Raw genomic sequence first — 27643 nt, 5'->3', positions numbered from 1 at the left:
GAGTTATTTAGACATGCTTTATTGCTAAAATTGTAATAGTTGTTTCACAACTGTCTGACAAAGTCCTGTTAAATTTATTATGTAAGATAACTCATAGGTACAATTTTTGAATTTTGAGTTTACTTGAAATATAGGGCATATCTTTGTGCTACTGGGCAATAGTTGTCGTAATCGTTTTGCATGTGTGCACTCTTTCTTAAAATATATGGCACAATAATAAGGTTTTTAAATTACTCTAACTCGTTTAAAATATTTTAAATATTCGATCAGCACACTTGTTAAGCTTTGATGAGGAAGAGTAGCTATAATAGCATATTTTAAATGCACATCGTAGTTTAAATAAACACATTTTTGGTTTAATTAAGTAAGACTGAATTGTAAATAAATTATATCCATAACTTACTGTCTTAAAATAAAATACCGTATGCAAATATTTGTATGAATAACACATGCATTTCCAATCAAAACATATATTTATGAAATAAATTATGTAATTAAAGACAAATATTTTGTCATAAAGTGTTTAAAATCTTAATTGTGAAACATGACATTATTATAAATGTAAATTAAGAAACAAGTTACTTGACGCTACCTTTGTGGCGCAGTCGGTAGTGTATCCGACTGCTGATCATGAGGTCTCAGGTTTATTCTAGGGTCAAGGAAGTGCTATTTTTTCTGTCCCACTGCTGTTAAAGGGTCTGCTCCCGAACGAGGAAGGGAGTGCACCACGCTAGCCGAGACTGAACTTAGCATGCCCTCAGAAAAGAATTTAACAAATTTTAAGCATGCAAGGTTTTATCACGATGGTTCTAATTTATATTTGATTATTTCTTAATATTATAGCTCGGAGTTTGATAATGTGCCCAGTAGAATCAGGGTTGCCCTGTATAACATGAAAAAATGTGTATGCATTTTATACACCCCTGCGTACACCTTCGAACTAGTTACTTCACAACTTGGTTTACCGATGAACCTAAGTTTAATATAAAATTTCTATACCGTCCCCGTAGAACGAAAAGTCATTAAGTAACAAAATGTTCAAAATCGACTTATAAATACCAATAAAATCAGTAATTTTTTCTCCATATTTCTGTCTTACTCTCGTATTCATAACGTAATTATTTAGAAAAATGTAAATCGCGAGACTTAATTAAGTACATTATTTGATTTGTGACAGTTGAGTTACAAGTAACTAAGTCACCTGATTACTTTTTCTCTTCTTTGTTGAAAAAGATACTTACGCATTAAAGTTCCTTATCTACTTTTTCCGCATTACTCCCTATAGGCATGTCTTAAAAAATAGTAATGCGAAAACTCATCAAAGTGACTTAGTAATTTTATTGTATGTGATATTTTGTGCGAAAAGTAACTAACTACCATTAATTATTTCTCGAGCTATATTATTTAAGACCAGACGTTTAAAAGAAAAAACGACAACTAACTATAGTGTTCTGGTTAATATTTTCCCTGACTGTAGATGACATAACACATTAGAGTATTATAATTAAAATGTTTTGGCTACTTTTCACTCAGCAAAAACACTACTAGATGAAAGGTTGGTAACTATGTCCCGTGATACGATGCTACTTAGTGAGATTACGCCCTTTGACCTTAGGACCCTCGCCGCGCCCGCGCATTATTGCAGTCACTCGCAGAGGCGTATTTTAAGATGGCGCGCCCGGGCTCCGCTAGCTTTCCGCCCCATCAAGGAATGAAAAAACTAAACTTTATTTTCATTTTTAACAAATTAGTTTTTTACGTTGTCCTGATCAATTTTATTTATTAAATCGGCGTTAATCCACCTTCACTTCCTCTGGGCAGGCTGAGTCGTCCAGATCTGTAATGCTCAGTTCCGCGGTCTTTGTGGGCCTGGACACTCGGAAGGTGTCCTCCCCGATAACTTTCCTCAATTTAGAGGCCAGGGCATCCGCTTTTCCGGTCCCTGACCCCTGGGAGCTCAACATTCGAGCTCCCGTAGCCGCAACCCCGAAGCGGACTATTTCATTGTCGGCTTGGTTTATTTTGTCCTTTGCGTCCCTAATAACGTTTCTATATGTCGCACCGCTTTTTGCCGCCTTCAGCTGCAGCTGGAGCCCGAAGCTTGGGCGCCTTCTTCTTCCTCCTTCTTTTATTACAGAATTGATGAGTATCTAAACGACAATAGCTCTTGGGAATAGTCGCTCGCTTGATTAGGATTCTTTGAAATTAGGGAACTTTGCCAAATAAATAAACTCAGTAGCAGTAGGTCTAAATATTGTAAAATATGGGCACTTAATGATGCAAATAGGTGATGTTACATACAATTTGATGTTAATCATAAAACTGTCACTTTTTTTCTTTTATATTGTTCACAACCAATGTGCTCACTTATTGCCCATATTCTTATTATCACATGCTAGTAGGTGCTCCCAACATACGGTATGATCAGAGACTAATAAATAACCGTGAGTTTCTTGCTAGCTCTTCTCATAAGGCTCCACCCCCTTTCCGAGCTAGTGGTAGATTCAGTAATTGTAACGACTATCATAAGTGTCAATATTTGACCTAAATGAATAAATGATTTGATTTTGATTTTCTTGCCCTTTTTGTCGGCTTCCGTAGCCTTGGGCGCCTTGCTATTTTTCCCGACGAGCTGCTACTCTTTGGCAGCCGTCGGTTTAGTGAACGGCGGTTTGGAAGCCACTGCACTGTAAGACGCGGCTGTTTACCCTGCTTCTCCTTGGTCCGGAGACCTGTGAGCTGCGGTGCCTTGGCGGTGGCGTGGCGAATGCGTTAGCAGGTACAGCTGAGGACGCTACCCCTGGTTTTTCTGGCGCGGGGGTTGATGCCGTTGCCTGTGACATGTGATCGACCTCCTCTTGCAAGCGATAATTCTGGGCCTGACGCGCCAAATTCTCCTTCGTGGCATACTGCCTGCTCGACTCCGACACTGCCAGTTTGACGTTCCTGGCAGCGTCTTTGAGGGACTTTATAAAGGTCACCCTTGAGGTGACCGGATTTGTCGGCCACCTCCACCACTGCCTAGGGGTGAGTGAGGATGGTGTCCGCCAGCTGGATGGTGAATTTGTCCTTAGGGTCATTGTCTGACACTTGCTAAAACTGGGCGTGCTCCGACCCTCCGCAACTATGCTATGCAGTCAATACGGCTGGGCTTCTTGCCCCTGATCTCCTCGGGTTTGAGCTTCTCGCCTCTCCCACTTACATTATTTGGGTTCGTTTTCAAATTTATATTATCCAAACAGTTCCCGCGAGTGTGGTGGCAAGTATCGTTCCACCGAGGTAGAGGCCCCATAATCCGGTGACCCTTATACTACTGGAGGGCGGGAGGTGCCCCAGTGGCCGCTTGCGTCTGGTTTTTCTGGCGCGGGGGTCCCCGCAAAGCGAATGAACTCTGACCACGCAAGGCCCCTAAAGGGGGCGCCACTGCTGGAGTTACTCGGGATTTTCACAGAGGTGGTCTCCTCGCGACCCAGCCGGTTAAGGCAAGGCCCTCGGTCAAGGATGGACGGATTTACGATAACTGACGGTTGACGAGGGCGGCAGCGGCCTGGCTCTTCGTCAGCTCGGGGCAGTGTGAGTGCCTACTGAGCCCGTCCTCCCACTGACGGCTCACCTGTCCCGCACCTGTGTCCTCTGCAAACAGAGGGACACGCGCAGTAATTTTTTGTTACTCGCAATCACTGTTTCCCCAACCTTTCAATTCTACTAAGCCCCCTCACCCCGACAAGATGCAGACCCAAGAGAGGAAACCGGCCCGGGCTATAGCCCTTCTAGCCCTAGGGTAAATACACCCCTGCAAGGAAAGATTTGTTAAATCTTTGTGTCAAAGGTGTCATACTAAGCGAACTTTATCCTTGGTATGAATCTTTACCTGTTAGTAACGATGTGTTGGATAGGCTATGTGAGCCTGACGTCACTTAGCTCGAGGAAGAAGAGGAAAATGATGTGGCTACATCATTAATGCTGTTCTATTGATGATTTTGTAACGTGTTCTTGTTCATTATGTTTTAATTAGGTTTTGTATACTTAAAGACAGTTTTTTTTCAATAAATGTTGCCTAAGAATGTTGTTTTACTTTTATACTTTTCAACTGATAGGACACTAGTTTTAAATTAGGCAATAAATTAATAAATAAGCAAAGTCTATTTAGTTGGGTATTTTATTTAGACATAGTTATGTAAAATATGTTTTACTCCTAAAATAACTAACTGATTTTAGTTACTAGTATAATATTTAAATGCTGATGCGAAAACTAACTAACTACATGTGAAAAGTAACTAAGTGACAGATAAATAGGAAAACCTTGGGGTAAAACAAATTATCCTTTACAGTTAATAATTTATATACTATTTTCGTGGTTTAATACTTATAACATATACTTAATTAATATATCTTCAAAACAAAACCTTTCATGCATCAATAACTAATCTCCGAAAAAAGTTATATTTTTTTTTGTCATTTAAGACATAAAACACCTCGTATCTCAAAATCACTTAAGTGTTAGTTAGTGATTTTTCGCTCTACGGGGACGATACAATATTGATGTTCAGTTGGGGTTTATTCTTTAAAATACGTTTCGTAATAATGATGAAGATTCATATTATATTTAGTTTACATAATTTAGATATTAGTTTGATGTTTTATTGTGGGAACAACACTCATCAAGAATGTATGAAATGTGACTTTCATTAAAATAACCTACATGAGTAAATAAATGAATTGATTTACATGTAAATCATTACTAAATTATTAAGATTTGGAATTCAAATCAATTCACTAAGATGCGTAAGATATGATTTAGAACTCACTAATGTTACAGTGAGAAAACCAAGCTACCTATGGCCTTTTAAGGTCTTAAACTGTCTTTGTGTAGAATTTTATTCCATTTAGTTCAGTGGTGACGAAAAGACAGACATACAGACAGAGTTAGGGCCTAGACACATCACTGCGTCGATGCATCGCAAATATGACATATCACAGCAATTCAAGATTTGAAGTAAAGCGTAGATTTAAGCGGTGCGTTGTTCAGTAATTTACCTCTGCATTTATAATATACACATAAATATATTTTTTTTAATTTTATTTTTTAAAGAAAACTCTCGCTCTAAGAATTACTCTTGCGTCACGGGGACTTTTACCAATATACAAACAACGGGCATCAAGTAAAATCAGACCCGAAACAACTATCTGTGGATCGCACATCCCGACGTGGCGGCCGTCATATAGTTGTATTATATAATATATTATTATGTAGAAAGGATTTTGTATCTCTTCAAAAACACCAAATCCACTTTCAATAATCTCTATCAGAAGCGTTAAAACACAACATGATATATAGCCAACAAGTTTCGATTAACATCTAGAATTAACATACAATGTTGATGTCAGGAAGTGAGATAACAACTAAACAAATGTGTTCCGACTTGTTTAGATGTGGAGCGAGTGACGTCATGCAGCTTAGAAGGATTGAGTACAGCTGTTTTTGAATTAAATCACTTATGTAGTACCTACTTGAGGAGCTTGTGGCTTAGTTAACAACAGCCGCGCGGATCGATCTCTGAGGTTAAGCAACGCTAGTCGAGGTTGTTCTGTGGATGGGTGATCATCTTAAACATATCGAGTTCCTCCGTGTTTCGGAAGGCACGTTAAATTGTGGGTCCCGGCTGTCATTTTCGAAGATCTTTGACAGTCGTTAACAGTAGTCAGAAGCTTGAAAGTCTGACGACCAGTCTTACCGAAGGGTATCGTGTTATCCCGCCCAGGTAACTGGGTTATGGTGGTCAGATAGGCAGTCGCTCCATGTAGAATACTGGTATTCAGTTGCATCCGGTGAGACTGGAAGCCGACTCCAACATAGATTGGAAGAAAGGCTAAGCTGATATATGTATATATCAGCGTGATTGACCTTTTCATTGTGAAGAAAAAGATAGGTACTTGTCAAGCAGAGAACGTCACCATTTGGCAATAAAGTTACAATGGAAAGCAATGGGGTGGCCCTTGCCTAGCAGTTCGATATAGGCTTATGATGATAATATTAACCATTTTGGACTGGTATGAAGATGTGCCTTCGAACATTATATTATGCTGACTATTTTACTAAAATGGTTTCGGAAAAGAATGCAGACTTTTGAGGAATAACATTTTGGTTTCCTGGTTTTAGCAAATCGTGTGTCCCACTGTTGGAGAAACCAATGCAGTGGCTTTCAAATATTGTTAATACGTGATAGCCCCCCAGATCGTAACAATTTATTCCTTTAACGTTTAATTTGTAGAAATACAATAATGAATATCAGAACATCGTATTATTATCATGTTACAATAAATAAATGCATTAAAATGAACGTTGACACTCATATTTAAGATAAACTCGTCTTGAAGGTTGACTCGTAATTTGTAAATAGATAACAAAATGTATTGACTTGAATTATATTATATTGTTATTACAAACACGTGATTTGAGGCTAACGATCTGTTGATCATCGTGGATTGAATTGTCAATTCTTAAGTTTTATTTGTTACACTGACGACAAATGATTTCTGTTTTATATGTATAAAATTATTGGCTGCCTGTGCGTCTTTTTATACATGTAATAAATAAAATAAAGCTGAGAACTTAGAGTTATTTGAATAAAAATGTAGTCTATGTTTAAAACCGGATTGTTAACAAACTTCAAACTAAATATCAACTAATAATGGTTCAAGAACTTTGTCGTAAAAGTAAGACAAACAGATATATTCTATAACTTTTCTTAATTACAAGTTAAAAAAAGATAATGCCGATATTATTTCGTTTACACATAGGATACTACATATTTATCTCGACGAAGTCGCGGCCAGAAGCTAGTTGTCATAGACGGCTAGTTGTTATCCCTAAACAGTCAGTAAGATTAAATTACAACAAAAGCCCCATAAATTCTTCCACACTTCCCCACAATTCTAAAACAAACGGCATAGATTAGACATACACCTTCATTAATAACATAGTAAATAATTCAGAAATAGCCATAATAGCGACAATTAGCCGCCCGGTGCCTTCCAACTGAACCGATGGTGTCCGTGGTTTATGGTCCCAACACACGCGATACAATCGTAAAGATGTGCATCCACTTTATAATTAATTGTTCATCTGATCCCGTATCTGCTTTTACCCTTATTTATTGTGGTGTAGTGTTTTATTTTGCGTACTGGGAATTATTTTTAATTTGTGCTGGATGTAGATATTGAGGATTCCTTGCAGTATTAAAAATATTTTGGTAAAAAATATTGGGCTGGTATTGTCATATTGTAAGGCTTTTGGTCGTACCTGTACTTATAGGTATTGATTGTTGTTTTAATAAAGATTTTTTCTTTATTCTTATTTAACACAAATAATACATCTCCTTTATTCAGAATTAATATTATATCGCAGGGATTTTAACTACTTTATACAACGGGCACATAGTGCAACTGAAATCAAAAATTCCTAACAATAAGATGTGATTGATAAAAAAAATCGTACATGAGGTTCAAATTTGCTATTCGAGCCAATTATAAAAGCAGATGGTCAACAACAATGTTAAATTTCTTAAAAATATCACAATAACTATCCGACAGTAACAAACGATGACAAACGCTCAGTATTTTTACGTTTAACATTTCACCAAATTAATAAAATATCATGTTAAAAAAATTTCAATAAATACACACTAGCGTCAAAAATGCGCGACAAAATTTCATATGGCCGAGGATTCTGCGACATGCGACAACAAACGACACGGTTGCGTCGCGTTATTGTAAATGCTTTTACTCTCATAAATTCTACCTTTAAAACGTCGCAATATTGATTGGAAAGTGTACAGACTTGCGACTGACAACGACTTAAGTAAACGCGATTAATCGTCAATTTTTGTGATGATATTTTTTAGGTGGAGTGTTATTTGGGAGCGTAACTTTGTTTTGAGCTATTTAGTAAACGTATATAGTACTCAAAAGCAATTTATTTGATATTAAACATTACTTTATTAGTACTATTTGATCGTTTAGATAATTCTTGGACATTGACGAATTGCTTAGGACATACGTATAAGTCACTTTAGTTTTTGAATACGTGCTATTTTTATGCAAACGCACTCATAGTAACTACATTTAAAATAAACAAAAAAAAAATACGACAAAACGTATGCGACAAAACAGTCGCACGTCTACAAACCCCTCAAACATATCTCATCGCGCAAAATGAATAACGACCGAACTGCCAATTACACTAAAAAATGTCCATAGGCACCAATTAAAATGATTTACATATCAATAAATTGTGGGACTACCGAAGCCCGTTTTTCTACCGTATCGCGTTGCGCACTGGGTCGGCAATGACTTATGGTTTTTATGTCCTGTTGTAGTGCGCTTTGAAAGGAACGAATACTTTTGTTATTAAGTCATTAATGTTTAGTTGACAAGGGTTTAATGTGACCACCATTTTTATGTGCGCCATTGTTATTTTGCTTTGTTAGGAATATTTTCGACTGTACTTTAGCTAAAGTCACTACTTCAGTTATTAGAAAATAAGGGAATCGTATTTTGTCATTACGAGAAAACAAACTCTGGGAAGTTGTTGCAAACATTTTGGTCATAAAATGGATTTATTATCAATTTAACAACAAGGAATTGAAACTTATAATTGTAGAGATAAATTATACATTTCACAAATACCTCGTAAATAATGTTAGAAATCGTATCATTCTTCATTTTAAAACTCTCATTTTCCGCATGCCAGCGCAAAACAAATAAAGAAATAAAACACTATGTTGCATGTGACAAGTCAAATTTGAGCTAATGAGTGTCATTGTTGACAATGCATTGCATGTCAAAAAGTAATATAAATCAAATAGACATCACGTAACATCACAACCGACATGTACACACGCGCAAAAATAAACTTTAACTTAAGTGAATAAGGATGAAATTCAAATGACGGTGTTAAGAACTTTAGGACATAAAAATTAGAAGTCATGAAATAAAATTGTATAATTAGAGGCAATGTAGATATATTATCATGATGAGACAGGGACATTGTAATGAAAGAGATTATTGCCATTGCTCTAATGATAATAGACATATGGAAACTAACCCTGAACGTATTTTAAATGATCATTGTGATGTTTGTTTGATTGTAGTTGATGGAGATTAAAGTGTAATCTTGATGTGATGTCAAATTGTTGCTAAATTGGTTTGGAACATGCTTGGAGATTTGTATGGTGATGTAAATATTGAAAGGTTTTAAAAGTTCATTAGTTGAAGTGAACCCCAGACTTAGGCATTTTAGATAGAGCAGGATTTTGTTTAAACCGAGTCAAATAATGGCTGTCCTCTAGTTTGTGACTCCCGCACTAAGAATTGCTCTTGTAACGCATTACAAACAAACAAACTTTTACAAACAACGGACACAAAGTATATCATCACCTTAACCACTGCGCCACGGAAGCCATCAATCACTTCTATTACAGCCTTTATTAATACTTTTGACTTGAGTATTTCGAAGTTTTTACGAAGTCTATCGAAGCAGCAAGAAATGAAACTAATTGATACTTGATAGCGTTATTTTCCATTGCTAATCAAATATTAAGACAAAAATAATCTACACTGAACAAAATCCAAAGAATTTTGTTCAACGGAGCATTACACATCCGACCAGTTTATTGATACAACATTTAACACAAATCACTTGTTGATTGAGCGCGCATACACTGCGTTGCAATTAATCGTGCGTCGCAACTTGTTTACACGAGTTTGAGTGCACGCAAGTGTACCTTGCTTTGAGTAGAATATACATTAGAGCATTTACTTGTACTCGGGAAATAATTGTAGCTAGAATTTAACTAATAGACTTCGAAGCAATGAGAGCAAACTGCAACTAAGCCAGTAGCTAGTATATTCCATTTATTATTGCGCGTTAGTTTGTTTCAAATGAACACTAAAGTAATCTTTCGTCTCTGCCTACCCCCACGGGGAAAATGCGTTTAGAGGATGTGTAATGTAAAAGAGACGGCCCGGTACTAAGTTATATTTGATAAAGAATACATAAAAAAATACTGTGTGTATATTATTTTTTAATGAACTTTCATATTCTATTAGGCTTTTCAACTCCACATAATCCTACTAATGTTATAAATGCAAACATGAAGATGAAATTGAATGTCAGTTTGTGACTCATTCACGAAAAAAACTACTGTGCAGATCTTTATGAAATGTTATACACTGATAGCATATAACATAGATTAACACATACTTTTTCCTCCGGGAAATCTTTTCACGCGCACATTTTCGCGTGCAGAAGCTAGTTTGTAATAAAACAAATTCACTCAAGGCTTAGTTAATACAATTACAGCTCCTACGTATACTCCCCTTACTTCACGATCGTTTGACGTTTTTATGTCGATAATGGGTGCACAGCCGCCTGCAGTTTATTTTAATTATGCGGTGTAAATATTTTAGCTTGCTTGATGGATTGATAGCGCATTTATAGTTATTTACATCAAATTGTTGAAGGAATTTTGCCGTAACGTTCAATCTGTTTATAGTTTACACTTTAGGTTATATACGAGTTTAGAGTAAATAAATAGTGTTCGTATTTGATCTTGGATAGAAAATATGCGTATAAATTAGGAAAAGAATTTTGGTCGGAATTGCAATCGTTTCCTGGGGTTGTAGTTGTTAGTCATACTTTAACAGGAAAAATTATACAAAATAAAAAGTGTAGTAAATACGTTAATACTGTTTATTTTTTGGTTTTTATCCTACAAGGATATAGCAGCCTAATTTTGCTTATGAAGTAGGCTCCAATCTCTGCTCCCGAGATCCGTGTGAAAAGATTTTCCGGTACAAAAATGTCCTGTGTATTAATCCAGGTTACAGCTATTAGTGTTCTGTTTTTTTTTTAATCTGTCCTCTGGTTTTTCTTGAAAGAGTAACAAACACATACATACATGCCTTTATTCATACTTCCAAACTTTCGCATTTATAAAATTAGTAGGAAATTGCATCAAAATCCGTTCAGACATTTTGCCAAACCGAAACATAAAAACTTTTACATTTATAGCTAAGTAAAATAAATCACAGTCAATTACTTCGTACTTTATTCAGAAAAACCGTGAGAACCATAAAAACCTTTCACCCGATCACACGCTGATCATTTCATTACAAATTCAACCAATAAATTGTGACCAATCACAGAAATTATATCCTCAAATAATAAATAAAAATTTATTGCCTTAATTCTCGAAACACTTTATTTGTCGATTAATTATACGTTGATTAAACACTATCTGTTTAATATTGGCTCGTTTATATCCATGTTGGTCCAATGACATTATTAGTATTCAACAATCATATGTATGTTAATATGAAATATACCTCCTACGGATTCTGTTTTTCTTGGATTTTGTAGTAAGTGAATTTTGTTTTGATTGCTGGTATATAAAGTGACGATGTGGGTAATTTAATATGAGTTATGATTACTTATAAGGGAATCAGTAGTGGTTTCCAGTGTAGTTTGTGTAGCTCATAAAATAGAACGTTGTCTATGCTCTGTTATACACAATCGGATTTAGTGGAAATGCTAAAGACTTTTTGGTTTAGTGAAAGATTAAGGTGATATCCAAAGTATTATAAAGGTTTTATAGTAGTAACGTTACACCCAACTCCAAAATACTACTTTATTTTGGCGACAGGTACAATGTTTTTGTAGTCATACTGAAAGCATTCGCTATAAATTAGATTTAAATATCTCTGACACAGTACCTAGCAGGAACACTCATGACTAAAACATAAATTAATTATGTAATCAAAGACCAGACTTGAACGTTCAATTGACAAACTAATGATCTAGTCCCGTACCAAATCTAGACAAGCAGTTTGAAGCCTATAAATTAATGTTATTACACAATTAATTTATCAGTTATCTATACTAATATTATATCTATACTAATATTATAAAGCTGAAGAGTTTGTTTGTTTGTTTGAACGCGCTAATCTTAGGAACTACTGGTCCGATTTGATAAATTCTTTCAGTGTTAGATAGCCCATTTATCGAGGAAGGCTAAAGGCTATATATTATTTACGCTAATAGGAGCAAAGTAGTAATAAAAAATGTTACAAAAGCGGGGAAAATTTTGACTCATTCTCTCTAATGTGTCGCAAGCGAAGTTGCGCGGGTCAGCTAGTCTTACATAAATGAAACATTCGCCAAACAATAATTCATATCAGGTATTCAAATTAACGCAAAACTGTGAACACTAAATCAAACAAACAGATTTACAACAAAAAATCACTTACCCACTTTTCCGCTTCCACCGGCCATGTCCCAATTCCAACGGAATAACGTTTACATAAATTACATTGGCGAAATCGATTGCTAATTAAAACCAAACATATTTTTACGACGCCGTCAATTTTATAACAATAATAATTTATTACTGGTCAACTTTTTATGTCGCTTGAATATTAATGTCGAGTTATTTATTGGTACGCTTAACGCTTGATACAGCATGTTATTTTGATATTATAATTTTTTGATTTTTAATGAATTTTTGTTTGCGTTTTATCCTTTATGCAGAGCGGTGCTGTCTTTATTTTTGTTCATTATTAATATTGATTAGGTTAAATGATTGACTTGTTTTGATTGAGTGTTTATTTAAGTCAATGTCAGTCGTAACTCGTTTGATAGTGGGATTGATGAGACGTTTGCGTTTGTATTTAATGATTTGTTGTCGTGATTTGTATGTTTACCGGCTCTCGTGACACAATATACATTATAAGATTGTGATATACATAAGCATAGTACTAGTAGTAACATGACAGAGTAACTAATTTAAAAACTTCTTTCCAATATTCAGTAATTTAAATAGGAGATTCTAGTAAATAGCTACTACTAAAAAAAATTAGGCTTAAGTTTTATGACGCGCAAATGTTTCTCACAAGTTAAAAAATTGTTACCAAAATCAAAATCAAATCATTTATTCATATAGGTCAAATGCTGACACTTATGATAGTCAATGATACAGAGAGCGAATTTACCGCCAGTTCGGAAGGTAGGGCCAACGAGAAGAGTTGGCAAGAACCTGAGTGTTACATAGCAATCGAGTAATGTATGTAATTAAAATGAATATGAATAAACCCGAAATACATAGCTGAAGTGATATAAAGAATGAGATTTAAAGTCATTAAAACGATGATAATAAATACAAATGAAAGATTTTATTCCGTTATATTTTACGTTTCTCGCAGATTATTTAATTTTATCCGTACGTTATAATTTTTATAATTTATGTTAATACAGCCTTAATCTTTTCCGATTATGATTATTATTTTCGTTGTATTTATTGGGCTTTTCTACTTTTCGTTAATTTTCTTTTAACTCTTCATATTTTTTTCAAATTTATAACTTCTGACTCAGTTTTATGAGTGCCGTAATTTTTAATCTTTATTAAAATGGGGATTATGAGAAATGATCATGTAAAATATTGTTTATATAGTGTTTTAGGAATTTCCCCTTTATTGTTTTGCTATTGTTCTCTGCTGGCATTCATGTGATATCTTGCAGTGTGTTGAATTATGCAGTGGAATTATCAATTCAATTAGTAGTTATAGTAGACAGCAAGCTCAGCATACGTAATTTAAATCGAAGAAAATATAAGTAGTAATAAATATTTTATGAGCAGTATATATAATTTGTGAGCAGTGATAGCCGAGTGGTATAAGTTGACACCTCCTACTCAAGTGGTCGCAGGTTCGAACCCGAGGCAGCACACCAATGACTTTTCGAAGTTATGTGTGTATTAGAAATAATTATCACATGTTCCAACGGTGAAGGAAAACATCGTGAGGAAACCTTGCATGCCTGAAATTTGTTTAATACATTTATTGAGGGCATGCAAAGTCCCCAACACGCACTTGGCCAGCGTGGTGGACTCAAGGCCTAACCCCTCCCTCATTACGGGAGGAGACCCTTGCCCAGCAGTGGGACAGTAATGGGTTAAATTTATTTTTTTATTATTTTAAATATTATACCGTTATCAATAATGAAAAACAGATAACACATAATAACAATTATTTTATTTATTTTCTTTACCTATTAACAGTTTAATCCAATCAAAATGTCCCTCAAATCATATCAGGCAATTTCTTACCTTTAGTCTCAGGTAATAGAACACAAAATATAGAAGCAACAAACGGTAAAACAGCAAACACTACCGAAGGTATCCAATGTGGATTGATAGTTGCGATAAACGGCGCAACCATTGCTCCTATTTTAGCACCAGCAGAACTTAAACCGAAGGCCATAGTGCGCAATGGAGTAGGGAACAACTCGGAAACGTAGACGCATAAAACTCCGAATGTAGTACAGGTTGCTGCAAAGCCTATAATACCTAGGATTGTACATCCTGTATGACCCGGTGGTACAAATACTAGGATAGTCATTGTGATCCCAATGATGGAGAATGTTCCTACTATGGACACCTTCCTTCCGAATGATTTGTTTAATATCATAGCTAGAGGACATGTTGGCATCTGAAAAAAAAAATTACAACTTTATCATACAACATAGTTAGTTGTCTAAATCTTTCATATATTCACAATTAGTTCTTGAATAAATGCAACCTAACCCGCTCTTGGCCTGCACGGTGGGCTCAAGGCATAACCCCGCTGTAATTCCTGACACAGACCCTTTTTTCACAGTAGAATAGGAAATAGTTTAGGATGAAAACGAATGATACTACTACATCTAGATATAATTTAACTTATATTAATCTGAAAATAGTATGTATGTCAGAAAATAGCAAACTTTATTATCATAGGCAACAATTTGCCATGATCATCGTCGGTATAATTACCACTTTCTTAGGTTTCTCTCTGTTCAGGTCAGTTAAAATGACAATCTGACTCGAGCTAATTTTCATACGTATCACTAGATTATTTTAAAATTCTCACCTGTATACACCCCAAAATGATGACAGTAACATACAAATTAGAACCAATAAAAGTAATATACTGGTTGATTCCAAAGTAACAAGCTCCGGCAGAGATCCATATAACAACAGAAGCGACCGTCTTGAAAGCCAAGTCTTTATTCCTGAACAGATCTAAGTAAGTAAACTTGCGGATCACTTTGTCGTTGATCATCATGTCGTCGAATGCTCTGAGGATGTTGTCTTGTACTTCGTTAACTGTTTTGTTGAGATTGTTTCTAAAACAAGAGTTAGTTACATCAATTTATTCTTGATATCAAAAAATTATTGACTCAAATCGACTTTTGACTGTTTATAATTTTGATCCCATGTCATATATGTACTCGTTTAAGCCGAGCCTACTTCCAATCAAGGTATAATTGGGAAACTTAAGGAAAAACTTGTAGCACTTGGCCTGACTCGGAAATTAAATGTTAAGCCTCGTCGTTTTCTTCTCGAACTATACAGACAAAAGGATTATCTATTGCAGAAACCTACATTAAGTTTGAAGTAGTCATTAAACTGGACATTGTGTTATCAGTCGCTATAATAGTCAATGTCAGATGAACCATTACAAATCTTTGAGTAACAATAACGAATGTCTCTTACCTTTTAGCAGCTGTAGACATAACATGAAGCGCTTCATCAGCTTTACCTTTAGCCATCAACCATCTCGGCGTCTCAGGTAACAACGCAATAAATATATAAATAAACATTGACACAGCGCTGTATTCCAGAAGATACATTCTCCAATCTACTGCGAAATACGCAAAGGCTGATAGCAGTGCTTGGGCAAGTCCATCTGGCATGATTGCTAGGCTCCCAGCTGCTTCCCTGTACTGTGGTCCAACCACTTCTATAATGAAGACCAGGCTTATGACCATAGTCCCTCCAGAAGCCATGCCTATAAAGAATCTTAGGCCATTGAAAAACCAGTAGCTGGGAGATAAAGGTACCGCTAACATAAGTATGACGTTTATTGATGACGATATTATTAGTCCTATTCGGCGACCGTATCTGTAAACAAAATAATTTTGTAAGCTTATCATATAGTTTTATTACTAGGTGAATGCACTTTTTTATCTTTATTGAGACGGCTGCTCTTTTTTACTTAAGTTGCATTCCTTTTGCTTAAATGTTGATAAGTCTGCCGTGGTCAGTTTTAAAGTAAACTTTCTCAAACTTTAGTAGTGACGTGAAGTTAGTTCTTAATTAGTAAGTTACTTTCAAAAACTTAGATTCTTTATTTAACAATTAACATAGAAATTTAAATAGCACTTACCTGTCTGAAACCCATCCAAACAGCGACACACCAACCAAAAACCCGAACATAATAACAGTCTGAGTCAAACTTGCTTTCCATCCATCGTTACAAATGAGATGGAACTCCGATATAAGATTCTTCTCAAACATAAGATCTTCATGAAACTCATACTCCACACAATCATCATAACACGTAGAATTTTTAACATCAAATGTAGCACTATTTTCAAATTTAACACACGAAAATTGTGTTGTAGGTGTTAGGAATACTATTGATAACATGTTCCATATACCTATGGATCTAACAAATGCTGCTATAACACATACTTTGGCTTGCCAAGGGCCAAACGCACCAATAGATTTCACTACATAATCGTCTTTAGAATCACTGCTTAGTAGATTGTCTGTACTGCGACTCCGACTTCTGTTTGAAATCACTTCACTTTCCATGATAATTTTAACTGGATCTCCACGAAATTTTGATGCTATCACAACATGATTTTTTATTGTGTGTGCGTGGACTCGAAGCGCCATTTATTTTGATGACATTTTTTATACACTGATTTGAAAAACACATTCAAAATAATGATTTTAATACACAGGTAATTTCTTATGCACTTATTATAGACATGTTGTTGAGTGAAATGACAATAGTAAATGATAAATAGAAATAAATAAAGTATTTGCTTAGTTATCGGTTCGTGATGTAATTGAAGTACAGATCAATGAACAATTAATTATTGTTCTAGGTCACGGAGATGTGTCACTTTATTTATGTATTATTTCAACATTATTTTGTAATTGTTTTGATTGTTGGAGAGTAAATACGGCTTGTAGAAGTGAGGACCAAAGTATGTAATCCGGGCCAGATTTTTTAAAATGATTTATTCTCGGTTGAAACTAAGGTATAGTAGGATGGTCGGTAAAGGGATAATGAATATGTATTTTTCCTAAGAAAAATATGAGAAGTGAAATAAATAAAGCAGTTAATCCCAATAATTCCTATAATAAAGCCAATTATAACAATTAAATTAGAAAAAACTTGTAATTTTTAGCTGAGTGCTATGCTACATTTAAATCCCACTTAATTTTTTAAATGCACTCAAGCTGCACTAAACTTATATTATAACATCATTACATTACAACATCTAAATAACCATACTTTTACGCTCCTTTAAAGTCTCAAAGTAATTAACATAGCCCAATTTAAACAGTTTAAATTAGAAACTTCTTCATGTCCAATTCGTTAATAAATAAACGTTCGTTGCCTTTGTTCGTATCGTTTCGGCGGGCGAAACCACACGGGTTGCTTGTCCTCGCATTTTTTATCCAACGCCCAGCCCAATTAATCTTTCTTATCGCCCCATCGCCGCCAGTTAAATAATCGCGGCGCGGACGAGTTTAACATAAATTAAGTTTTCCACGACACCTGAGATACCCCCCTTGTGTTAAGAGCCTCGACAAAACCCAACTAACAAGTGAAGCAAGCGATTTTGAACCTTATGACGATGTAATAAGTATAATTAAAGATGTATTTGTAAGTATGTTGGTCAGTAATAATGAGGCTTCGTCGCGAGATGTATATCTCAAGCCAGAAAGAAAGGTTAAGTGTGAACATTTGTTTGTTAATGCCCTTGTATAATGGATTCGTGGTTCTTTTTCGGTTGGAATGATAAGTTGTTTTACTTTAATTGATCGATCGCTTGATTTCTTTTGGGTTGTAAACGGTGAACGTATCTCACAGTTGTAGACAGGTACGATAAGTGAAACGAACTGTTTGATTGATGTTCATGTTTGTGTTCGGTACTTCAGTTGCTTTGTTTTCCAGGATTTCGTTTTCAGGTTTTCTGAGAATTGATTTATTGCAGTCACAATATTTGATGTAGATTTCTGAGTATTACTGCTTTAGATCGGTGAGGTCAGAAAATGCAAATGACAGCTTAATCGATCCACCTTTATGCAAAAGTTCTATTTCCTGCCACCATTACTCTCACTGGTTTTAATTACTTCATTCTATGAAACGCCTTACTAGGTACCACTAATTACCGAGTACGTATAACTAACTTTTGTAAGGTTAGTTTATCAGCGCCTCTAGCGTCATTTAAAGGAACTAATTTTGACAAATAGATTTATAATGTCAAACATCCACACGAAATCAATTCGACAGTATCAAAGAGTTCCCAACCGATGTTTTTCTCTAAGAGACTTTATAGTATTAAGTATGTGTTGGTTAGTGTAAACGGTATCTTAGCTGTACGTAGTTTAGTAGCTTATAAACTATCTGTAACTTGAGTGCTATCGTGATTGCTACTAATGTTACTTTGAATGATGATAATGAAATTTATATTGATGTCGTTTAGCGATTAGCTGGCGTTTCAGAGTTATGAATGAGCTGTTTAGTTATTAAGAAGCAGGGGTAAAAAAAGAGTGAGTAGTAAAATGTAAAACGTGAGATCGTTTTACATTGTATAAATAGTAAAAATAATACTTCCATTTTATCCTTCATGGTGTATTTGTTGAGATCTTCACCACGTCGATGTCCCTGCGTGTGAGATCGTGGGTTTGATTCTCACAAGAAACAAATATTTGTGCAATCGAAAAATAGTCTATTTGCTTTGTCTATAAAAAATGTACACGCAATATACACATTTGCCTTACTTATCCCTGGTTTCTGAGTACATTTAGGGGTAGTTTGTCTATTCAATAGCGTTTTCTTATATGAGTTTTAACGCTATTGTTGGATGGATAAACTACCGTTAAATGTACCTCAGAAACCGGGGGTTAATCAAGTACCTTATAATTAATTCCAGTTCAACTCATATAAACCATCTTTAATAACAATACACTCAAACATTTAATATCACAAGCGTCTACCGTTTACAAAGTGTAATCATTGGCCAAGTTCATCAGAGGTCAGCGAGAAAGCGCCCCCACGGTTGATAATCTGAACAAACGTCAAGTTAAAAGCCGCGTAAATCTTGTAGCGAGCGCAAGAGCTGAGGAGTCGTGTTGCGAAAATGTTTTATTGATGTTAAGCTTTGGCTTTGATCTTTTCTATGACTTTTTTGGTTTTTTAAAGACTAATTTATTATGCATTGAAGTTAAAGGAATAAATATACAGATAAATACAATGTAACACTTTTAAGAGTTAAGAGAGACTATACACGTAATATGACATTATTGCTAGTGACATCAATCTATCGCAATAAATAGCAGTAAATTTTACAATTTTAGAATTAGTGTATATCATTATTTTTTTCAATTGTAATGTCCTACTTCTAGGCTTAAGTCTCGCTCATTCTTTTATAGACATTGTTTGTTTTTTTATTTTATCGATAGTTAGAGAAGTAGCAAATTAAGCGCAAATTATATATTTATACCTGTCATAATCGATTTATTTATTTTAAATAAAACCAAATCTATGTTTCTTACCAAAATTCTGTCTAGTAGCTGCAAAAATAAATAACTGCAGCTACTGTCACAATCCTGATGGAATACATAACAGTTAGTATAATTAACAAAAGTTATATTTAAAATATTTTAGAAAGAGCCTTAATAATACAATTTGTAGTCTCAGCAGGAACTGCAGTATAGCGTCAAATACAAGCTTCAGGCGAACACTTTCAATTATATTGTCTGTGTATCTGAGTGTCTAGTCACGTTTAGTGATACTACTTTATATCTAGACTAAGAGAAAGGTAGGTGATCAATATGAAGAATTAAGTGATTTCTTAGTAAGTTTGATTGTTGAGTAAATGATAATAAAGTGGTGGGAAAGTCTGTTGCAAATTGTAAGAACGTTTAAATCACAAGGAAATAGAGTGAGAGAGAGAGTTTACCTTATTCTCATAATTATCTAATCAAAAATGATTGACAGTAATGATTTAAAAAAAATTACATTTATTTATTTATTTTTTTTGACAAAGATATAAGTAAGGGTTGTAGAAAAAATCAAAATAATAAAATCATTTGCAAAATAATAGTAGTATTTAAATTATTTAATGGACGAAGAAAAGTTGGGTTTAGTATTAATAAATACGTATTATTGTATGGAGGGCTCATCATTTTTTTTGTAATTTATCCTCTTAAGCGAAGACTATAGGCTATTGAAAGAGAAAACCGCCAGTCAGTTTCATTATCAATTGCAAGCAAGTCAATCTAGCCTGTCACAACTGTCACTACTCACTACCGACTTGTGTATTAACCCCATTGCAACAAGCTAGTAAAATATAACACCTACACAAATTGACATAGAGACTGATGGATGAGCAATCTTTATATCAAGCACATAATAACTTATAATGCTAATAGCAACATTCATATTCACAGCATACGAACTAGCGTAGGAGTGATTACTCTAAACATTAGACCATATCAATAAGTATGTCAACACGCAACATTGTTGCTAATATAAATATTTATTTTTAACCCGTTACCGTCCTACTGCTGGACGAGGGTTTAAACCCGAACGAGGGAGGAGTTAGGCCTTAAGTCTACCACGCTGGCCAAGTACGGGTTGGGGACTTTTCGTTACGATGACGTTAGAGCAAGTGAGATGTCACGCCCATAGTCAATTGCGCTCACCAGTGAGTAAACGATCTGCTGGTTTAGCAATCAGCTGCAGACCTCATAGTGGTATTTGAACTGGGCAACTCCGTGCTTTGGAGGGCACGTAAGATGTCGGTCCTGTTTGTTGCCAATTAAGCTAACAGTCGTTAAGCCACGTCATATGCCTTCGAGCGGTTTGAACAACTTTGATACTAGGTTGACTACTAACCATAGTCAACCTAGTATCAAAGTAGGATTTCGATAGGAAGAAAAATAAGTGATAATTATTTCTAATACACACATAACTCCAAAAAGCTATTGGTGTGTTGCCTTGGGTTCGAACCGTCGACTTACGTGGGAGGTGCCAACTTATACCACTCGGCTATCACTACAAATAAAGACTTACGAAAATTGGCCAAACCATTAACACTATTACCCAACCAGTTGAGCTCGTGCGTACTTTGTTTGAACAACTATACCAACGATAGTTGATTCAATTTAGTCGTATTAACATGTTCCTATTTGCGTTTAGTACTTTGGATGTAGAATTTCTCTTGCGTGTGGTCTGCGATGAAATTAAGTAATGTATGTGAATGACTTCTAATAGGAAAGTGACGACGTTGAAAATATTTTTAGCGAGATGTAAAACTATTGGTTTCGATGTAAATGTTGATGATTTTTTTGGAGAGTTTGAAAAAATTACGAAAATGGTGACGTTTATAATATGCAATTAATTTTTATTAAGAAATTATTACGTACGTTTTATTACGATATTCGAGTCAAACAAAACTCAATGTTTTTAGTTTTTTGCAATTAGAAGTGTTTCAGCAGTTAGTTAAGAAATAAATCAATTTAATGTATTTTATTTATTTACTTAATTTTTTCAAACGTTTTATCAAAAAAGGCTATTTTATTTTCCCCTGATTGTTCCACCAGTTTTTTGCTAATAAATAATCGTTTCATCCAATAAATTTATTTTAACAAAACAATGATTAAAAAATATGTTATTATATTTGCTAATCGAGGTCCTCACAAGCCTCTATTATAACTGTAATTCCATAAAATTAAATACAAAATTTTACAACACACTGTATTTCCACCCAATAACAATAAATTACCTACGAAATGCATACCTTCGAGCTTGTTAATTAGTTCGCTAAAATAGCAAGTACACACTTAATTATCACTGCAAGTCGGTCGCCGATCAGTTAGTGTGTTTGATGGTCTGTTTGCGCGTCTGTTAGCACATTTCTAGGTAACTGCTGTAACTGGATATTTTGTTTGATTGCTGTGATAATATTTGGTAGTGCTATTTTCGAGTTATTATTGGCGTGTGTCAGTTTTTTTATTGAATTGATTTTTGAAATCTCTAGAAGTAATAGCCACTTAGTACATTCCAGAGAAAATTTCCATCGAGAAAAAAAATACACTAACAATTTTTCTGACCCAGGAATCGAATTCATTGCCCTTAATTCTTATAATAAATTCAACGTTGTTCTAATGAATAGTGTTCAATTAAATATAAAAAAACCACTTCTACTTTAACTCTAAAAAAAATAAAGTTATGAGTATCAGCGTTTTAAAGTCAAAACTCGAACTGAAACACATTTCAGCTTACACGATTTAATTTTGCAAAACATAAGTACTTTAACCATATAATTCTTATTACTACAGCACTTCGTAAAACACTTCCTTCATCCTACTTAGCAACTAGCATGCAAAACAAAATGTAGAACGAACCAAGACTTGAAAACAGTAAAGTTTAATTTCACACAACCCTTTTACAAGCTTCTACTATAAAAATAAATTTAGCTGAAAAACTCAGGGAATTAACTAACCCGTGCACAGTGGGCACTCAGCAAAACCAGGTGGGCAAAGAAATAAAAAGCCGGATCGAGTCGTTACTTTAGACGCGAGACGTCGTTACAAACGAGGGGAGATCTGCGATAGCCGACTGAACTTGTGGGCGGGAATGCACAGTGGGTTACGTCGAGTAACTTGGACTACATTTTTGTTTTAGTTTAAAGTAATTTTTTTTTTTACATTCGGCTTAGATTTATTTGGAATACAATTATTACGTCGTTATTTTTATGATTAACTGAATCAAACATTACAAATGTTTGATAAAATACTTTAAAGCGATATCTACGAGTAGTAATAAAATAATTCTCAATTTGTTTTTGTATTAAGTTATAACAGCTGAAATATGCTTCATTATGCATACTTTCTAATTAAATTTTCTAACGTGAACTTACTTATTCCAACAATATTCTGCCACTGGTTGTTATTTTCTTGGTTTAACCATTTTTTTTAATCCAGACCAAGTTACTTATTAGACGCTTTAAACAATTATGATATTTATGAATAAGATTGTAAAATAAATCATATTAAACATATTTTTTTCCACAAAAAATCACAATCGAACCACAGTGCCCATAGAGTAAGAGACAATCAGAGGCGCCGGGCGTTAACGCCACGTCGTAACGATCTCCGGATAATCCTAGCGATCGACTCGACGAATGCCGATCCAATTTACCGGGCGCCCGGTCCGGCCCGATACCGGGTTACCCATCGTGTTATTTGAGATCCCAACACTACCGGTCTCGGTTTTAAATGGACTTATTTATTTTATATCCGTTTTGTGACTGGTGGGTTTCAAGAATGAGATGTTTTATTGATTTGTGCTGTATAGTGTAGTAGTATTATTAGAATGTTGTGTTCGTGGTTCTTTATATTATTATGTTTCTATAGAGAATATAAGAAATTGTGCACGTTTTCACATATGTATATATAGGTATTATGTTGCTACAGAAAATGCTTTGTTGGTAACTACTTACGAAAGTCTTTATTTTATGTTCTACATACATAGGTATGTCTAAGTTTTGTGTTTACTATGTACTTTATAACGATGAGTGGCAAAGATTTTTTTCATGACAGATATTTTTTCGTTATGAGGAACTTCGAAAGCTATAATGGCAGTTGTTACTACGACACATAAATTTATTTTTATTTATTATTCTTTTGATAAGATTAACTCATTGTAATTTATTTACTAGGATAACTACAACATTTATTTTATGAATAAAGTACTATCAAGATAAACCTAGAGTGATTTACACTTAGCATGTCTGGTATAAGCAAATTGTTTTACAACAACGAATACTCGGACGTAACCGAAAAGATAAGAACTTACCCTTACATTTTGTTTTCTAGCTAGATAAGGCATCAAAATATATTCTCTTTTGTTAAATCTATCCAAATATTTAACCATCCAGTATTTACAATAGTAGCATTAGAAAAGATATGTTTCCAAGATTTTTATTTGACAAAACACCGCTTATTTATTCTAAAATCTGTCGATAAAAAACCAATGTGTACAAATCCTAAAAATATTTTAAAGGAAAAATGTCACGAAATGACCAGTGTGTATTCTGTCGGCATCTTTGTCGTCCTATGCACATTAGCGAAGCGGCTCTAAATTGACCAATCGTAACGCTCTTTTTACTTCGTGACGGCCGATGTCAGCCGACCGTAGCCGAACGGTTTGTTCAACAAATTTGAAATTCGATTTTTAGAACGTCGTATTGACAGTTTGTCCTTCTGGGAACGTGTGTGAAGCGAAGTCAAACGCGATTTTAACGTGTCCACGCTAAAGGTTGCCGTCGGCTGTCGCGCAAAGAAAAATAAACATTTATTTATTTATGTTGCGATGTTCTAATCACATTTGTAATTCTATGGAAGGGGTTAAATTTTTCATGTTTGTTGCTACCATTTTTGTTACTTTTGTTCGTTGGTTTGTTGTTAAATATTGAGATTCCTTAGAAGACGAACTTACCTTCTGTATTTTTTGGACTGAAGACGTTTAACATACGCGTTAAGATGCTGAAATGCAAAATTTTTATTCAAGCACCTGAACATTTTTCTGATTGTAGTAAAAACAAAAAAAATAGTGATCTCTTGAACAAAGAAATAGTGAATGTTTATCATAGAGTAAAAAAAAACAAAATTAGTCGTGCTAACTGGGCAGCATTCGATATTGTGAAGAATTTTATAAAACTATCTGTAACTAGTGAGAATATAATATAATAATAACGAAAATATCTGAAGGTAGTTTATTAAAACCTACCATAATAGAAGTCTGTCATCAATTTCGATCGATCCATAGATTGTTTAATAAAGATAATGATAGCCATAGTTAATAAAACGCTCCTTATAAGGACATATAGAATAACGCGTCATATCCAGTTACTGTAATGATATGCGATTAATATTCTTGTTATCAAGGGTTGATGTTTGCTAATAATAATTATAAATACGACTGTCTGTCCATCCGTAACGCTTTCACGGTTATACTGCTGAATTGGTTTTAATGGCATTAATCATTAAGCTTATTGACAAACTGGGGCCTAGGCTGCTCGTGCTCAAAATTCTGACCTCTACGGAAACAAACTGATTTTGACAAAATTTAACAATAAGGTAGTTGAAGACATGAGGTAAGGTATAGGCAAAATTCACCCATAGGATGCATTTGCATTGCGTCTAACCTCTATAGTTTGGCCCAAGCGTAACCACGTGTGTCAGCCAGATTAGAATAAAGATGCTAGAAAAAGAAGAAGGTGGAGGTGCGTTTGTCTGCAAGCAGAATCGTATGTAACAGCTAGTCTAAAATAAGGCGTGATATCCAGTTGCAATATAAACTAGGTGATTAATTTTCATGTTAATAAGGTAAGATAATAAATACGACAGGTGGTTTCTCAAACTATCTGATTGAGATGAATTGCTTCGACAATTACCTGCGTGACCGTGAGAGTATGTTCAAGTCCTTTTATGAGTTTGCTACCAGAACTGATAAGGAAAATGGTAGCAATTATGAGGTTTTGTAGTTTGATTTATACTTACTTACCTTTATCTTTGAAAATGAGCCAGAAAACTATAATTTTTTGTTACTCATTTTTATTATCATTGAACCTGTCAATATACAGGCTTAAGTTTTTTCAATTCTACACAGACATTACTTTTTTGTTTAAGGACCGAGATTCTGTAGCTTCATAAATTATCCGGCGATTATCCGCAATTAAATTATAACGCTTTGATTCCACAAGGCATGGTAAAAAGGACAGTAGCGTGTTCTTTACATACGGTACTGTCGAGTATCGAAAGTTTGACATTTAGAATGTACTGCCAATATAGTTCTTACGACACCCGCTAGAGGCGCTGATCAGATTTTCATACAAACATTACTCGATAGCTAGCTGGTTGTCGGTAGTCGATAGCTCACTACATTCCCTCCATACGTCATTTACTTCATACACATTCACATCTCGTCATACCCGCCTATTTCTCGAAAGATGTGATAATTTGTTCAAGCAATACAAATGTCAAGTACTAAAAATAGCCTATAATATATTAGTACATTCAAAACCAACACTCCCTATTTACCGACGACTTAACGCAAAGTTTCTTTTCTGATTAACATTACCACACTAAAACGTACGAACAAATAAAGTTGCCGCCTGATAATTTATTAACATGCCTAAACGCGTTGTTTGAGCTTCACTTTAACATGACTGTACTGGAGAATTTCCAAATTGTTCACCAACACACAAAACCAAACCTTAAGCTAATAAACATAAAGTTGGAATTTCAATTGTGGGTAGTCTGACTGACAAATGAATTTGCAATACGTGCCAATGCAAAAATGATTTGATCGGTAAACAATCGGAATTAAACAGCTTTTTTCTTCGTTGTTTTGACAGTTCGTGTATTAATAGCGAGGTGTTGATGTTAGCTGTCAGTTTGACGTTTTAACCAGGTTAGAGGGAAAGTAATGCTGGTTTAAGAATTCAGTTTTTATATACTTTCGATGAATATGGATTAAGTAGATGATGTGTTGATGACACGGAATGGTATAAATAGACACGTAGAAAATGCTTGTGTAATTGTTGATGATAACTGACAAGTATTAATTAGTAACTGATTGAAGTGTTATCTAATTTACACGAAAATTAATCCAAGCATGTTTTAACGTTAAACAGGTATTAAACTATTAGCAAGAGCCACGCAATAGTTATTCATGATCTAAAATTTTTTGTCTTTCAGTAACTTGATCCATAATATTCAGTAATAAATTATGCCTTTCATACATTGTTACTGACTACACGTTTACTTACTACAAAAGCAAATAGATTAAGAAAAAAAGAAAAAAAAACAGATAGATAAAGATACTTAGATATAAAATAAGAATCTTAGGAAACTTTGGTATCTAAAAAAACTTGTCAAGTTTTGTCTTCAAAATGACTTTCAATCTCACTAGCGTCTGGACAAAAGTGCGAAACAGCCTAATAAAACAAAACTTATTTCCGAACAATCATAAAACGATTACATACGATTTTTTCATTTTATATGAAACGATAAAAATAAAAGTAATAAAACAAGTAAAGAGGGAAGGGTCTGCAGATATAACAAACCAGGAATCGATTAAACTTGCCCACTTTGGACGACAGTCATTTACGGACATCATAAAATTGAAGAAAGTAGAAAGACTTGTTCACACAATACTGCTTTATTCTTAGACGTTGTGAAATTTTCTTCTGACGGCACTACCTACTTGAGAGCATTTGACATTTAAATTTACTAGAAAAAATAGTTCTCCCGTATTACGCTGGGAGCGTTGATCAATTAGATCAATCATACAAAAACTGTAGGAATTCGCCACACTGAAATAATTACTACTGTTTTGTATGGTACCATGAGATTGATGGATATCCTATGAAAAAATATTTATAAACAGTTTTGAGTGAAGTATGGAGTATTTAATGCTGAGCAGTAGCTAACTAACTTATCTCTATACT

General features: G+C 34.5%; 2 protein-coding genes across 6 annotated transcripts in view; one reads left to right on the top strand and one right to left on the bottom strand.

Annotated features, from left to right (window-relative positions):
- Window positions 1-27643, top strand: part of LOC142973920 (pickpocket protein 28-like) — a 129995-nt gene that overhangs the window by 34640 nt on the left and 67712 nt on the right. The gene's annotated exons all lie outside the window — the stretch shown is intronic.
- LOC142973919 (solute carrier family 22 member 13-like) overlaps window positions 14069-27643 on the bottom strand; it is a 71904-nt gene continuing 58329 nt past the window's right edge. For 2 of the 5 annotated variants that reach the window (XM_076115956.1, XM_076115954.1), the window contains exons 2-5: window positions 16264-16803; window positions 15591-15998; window positions 14965-15220; window positions 14069-14544 (exon numbers count right to left, since the gene is read on the bottom strand). In XM_076115956.1, the coding sequence (XP_075972071.1) occupies window positions 14137-14544; window positions 14965-15220; window positions 15591-15998; window positions 16264-16778 (1587 nt within the window). In that variant the 5' untranslated portion in view covers window positions 16779-16803 and the 3' untranslated portion in view covers window positions 14069-14136. Of the gene's footprint in view, window positions 14545-14964; window positions 15221-15590; window positions 15999-16263; window positions 18745-27643 lie in introns of those variants that run through there. The other 3 variants (XM_076115957.1, XM_076115959.1, XM_076115955.1) reach the window with 3 other exon arrangements.

This window comes from Anticarsia gemmatalis, chromosome 6 (genome assembly GCF_050436995.1).
Source record: "Anticarsia gemmatalis isolate Benzon Research Colony breed Stoneville strain chromosome 6, ilAntGemm2 primary, whole genome shotgun sequence".
Taxonomy (NCBI): Eukaryota; Metazoa; Arthropoda; class Insecta; order Lepidoptera; family Erebidae; genus Anticarsia; species Anticarsia gemmatalis.
Note: the sequence above shows the minus strand (reverse complement) of the source record. Positions and strands in the feature narration are given on the sequence as shown.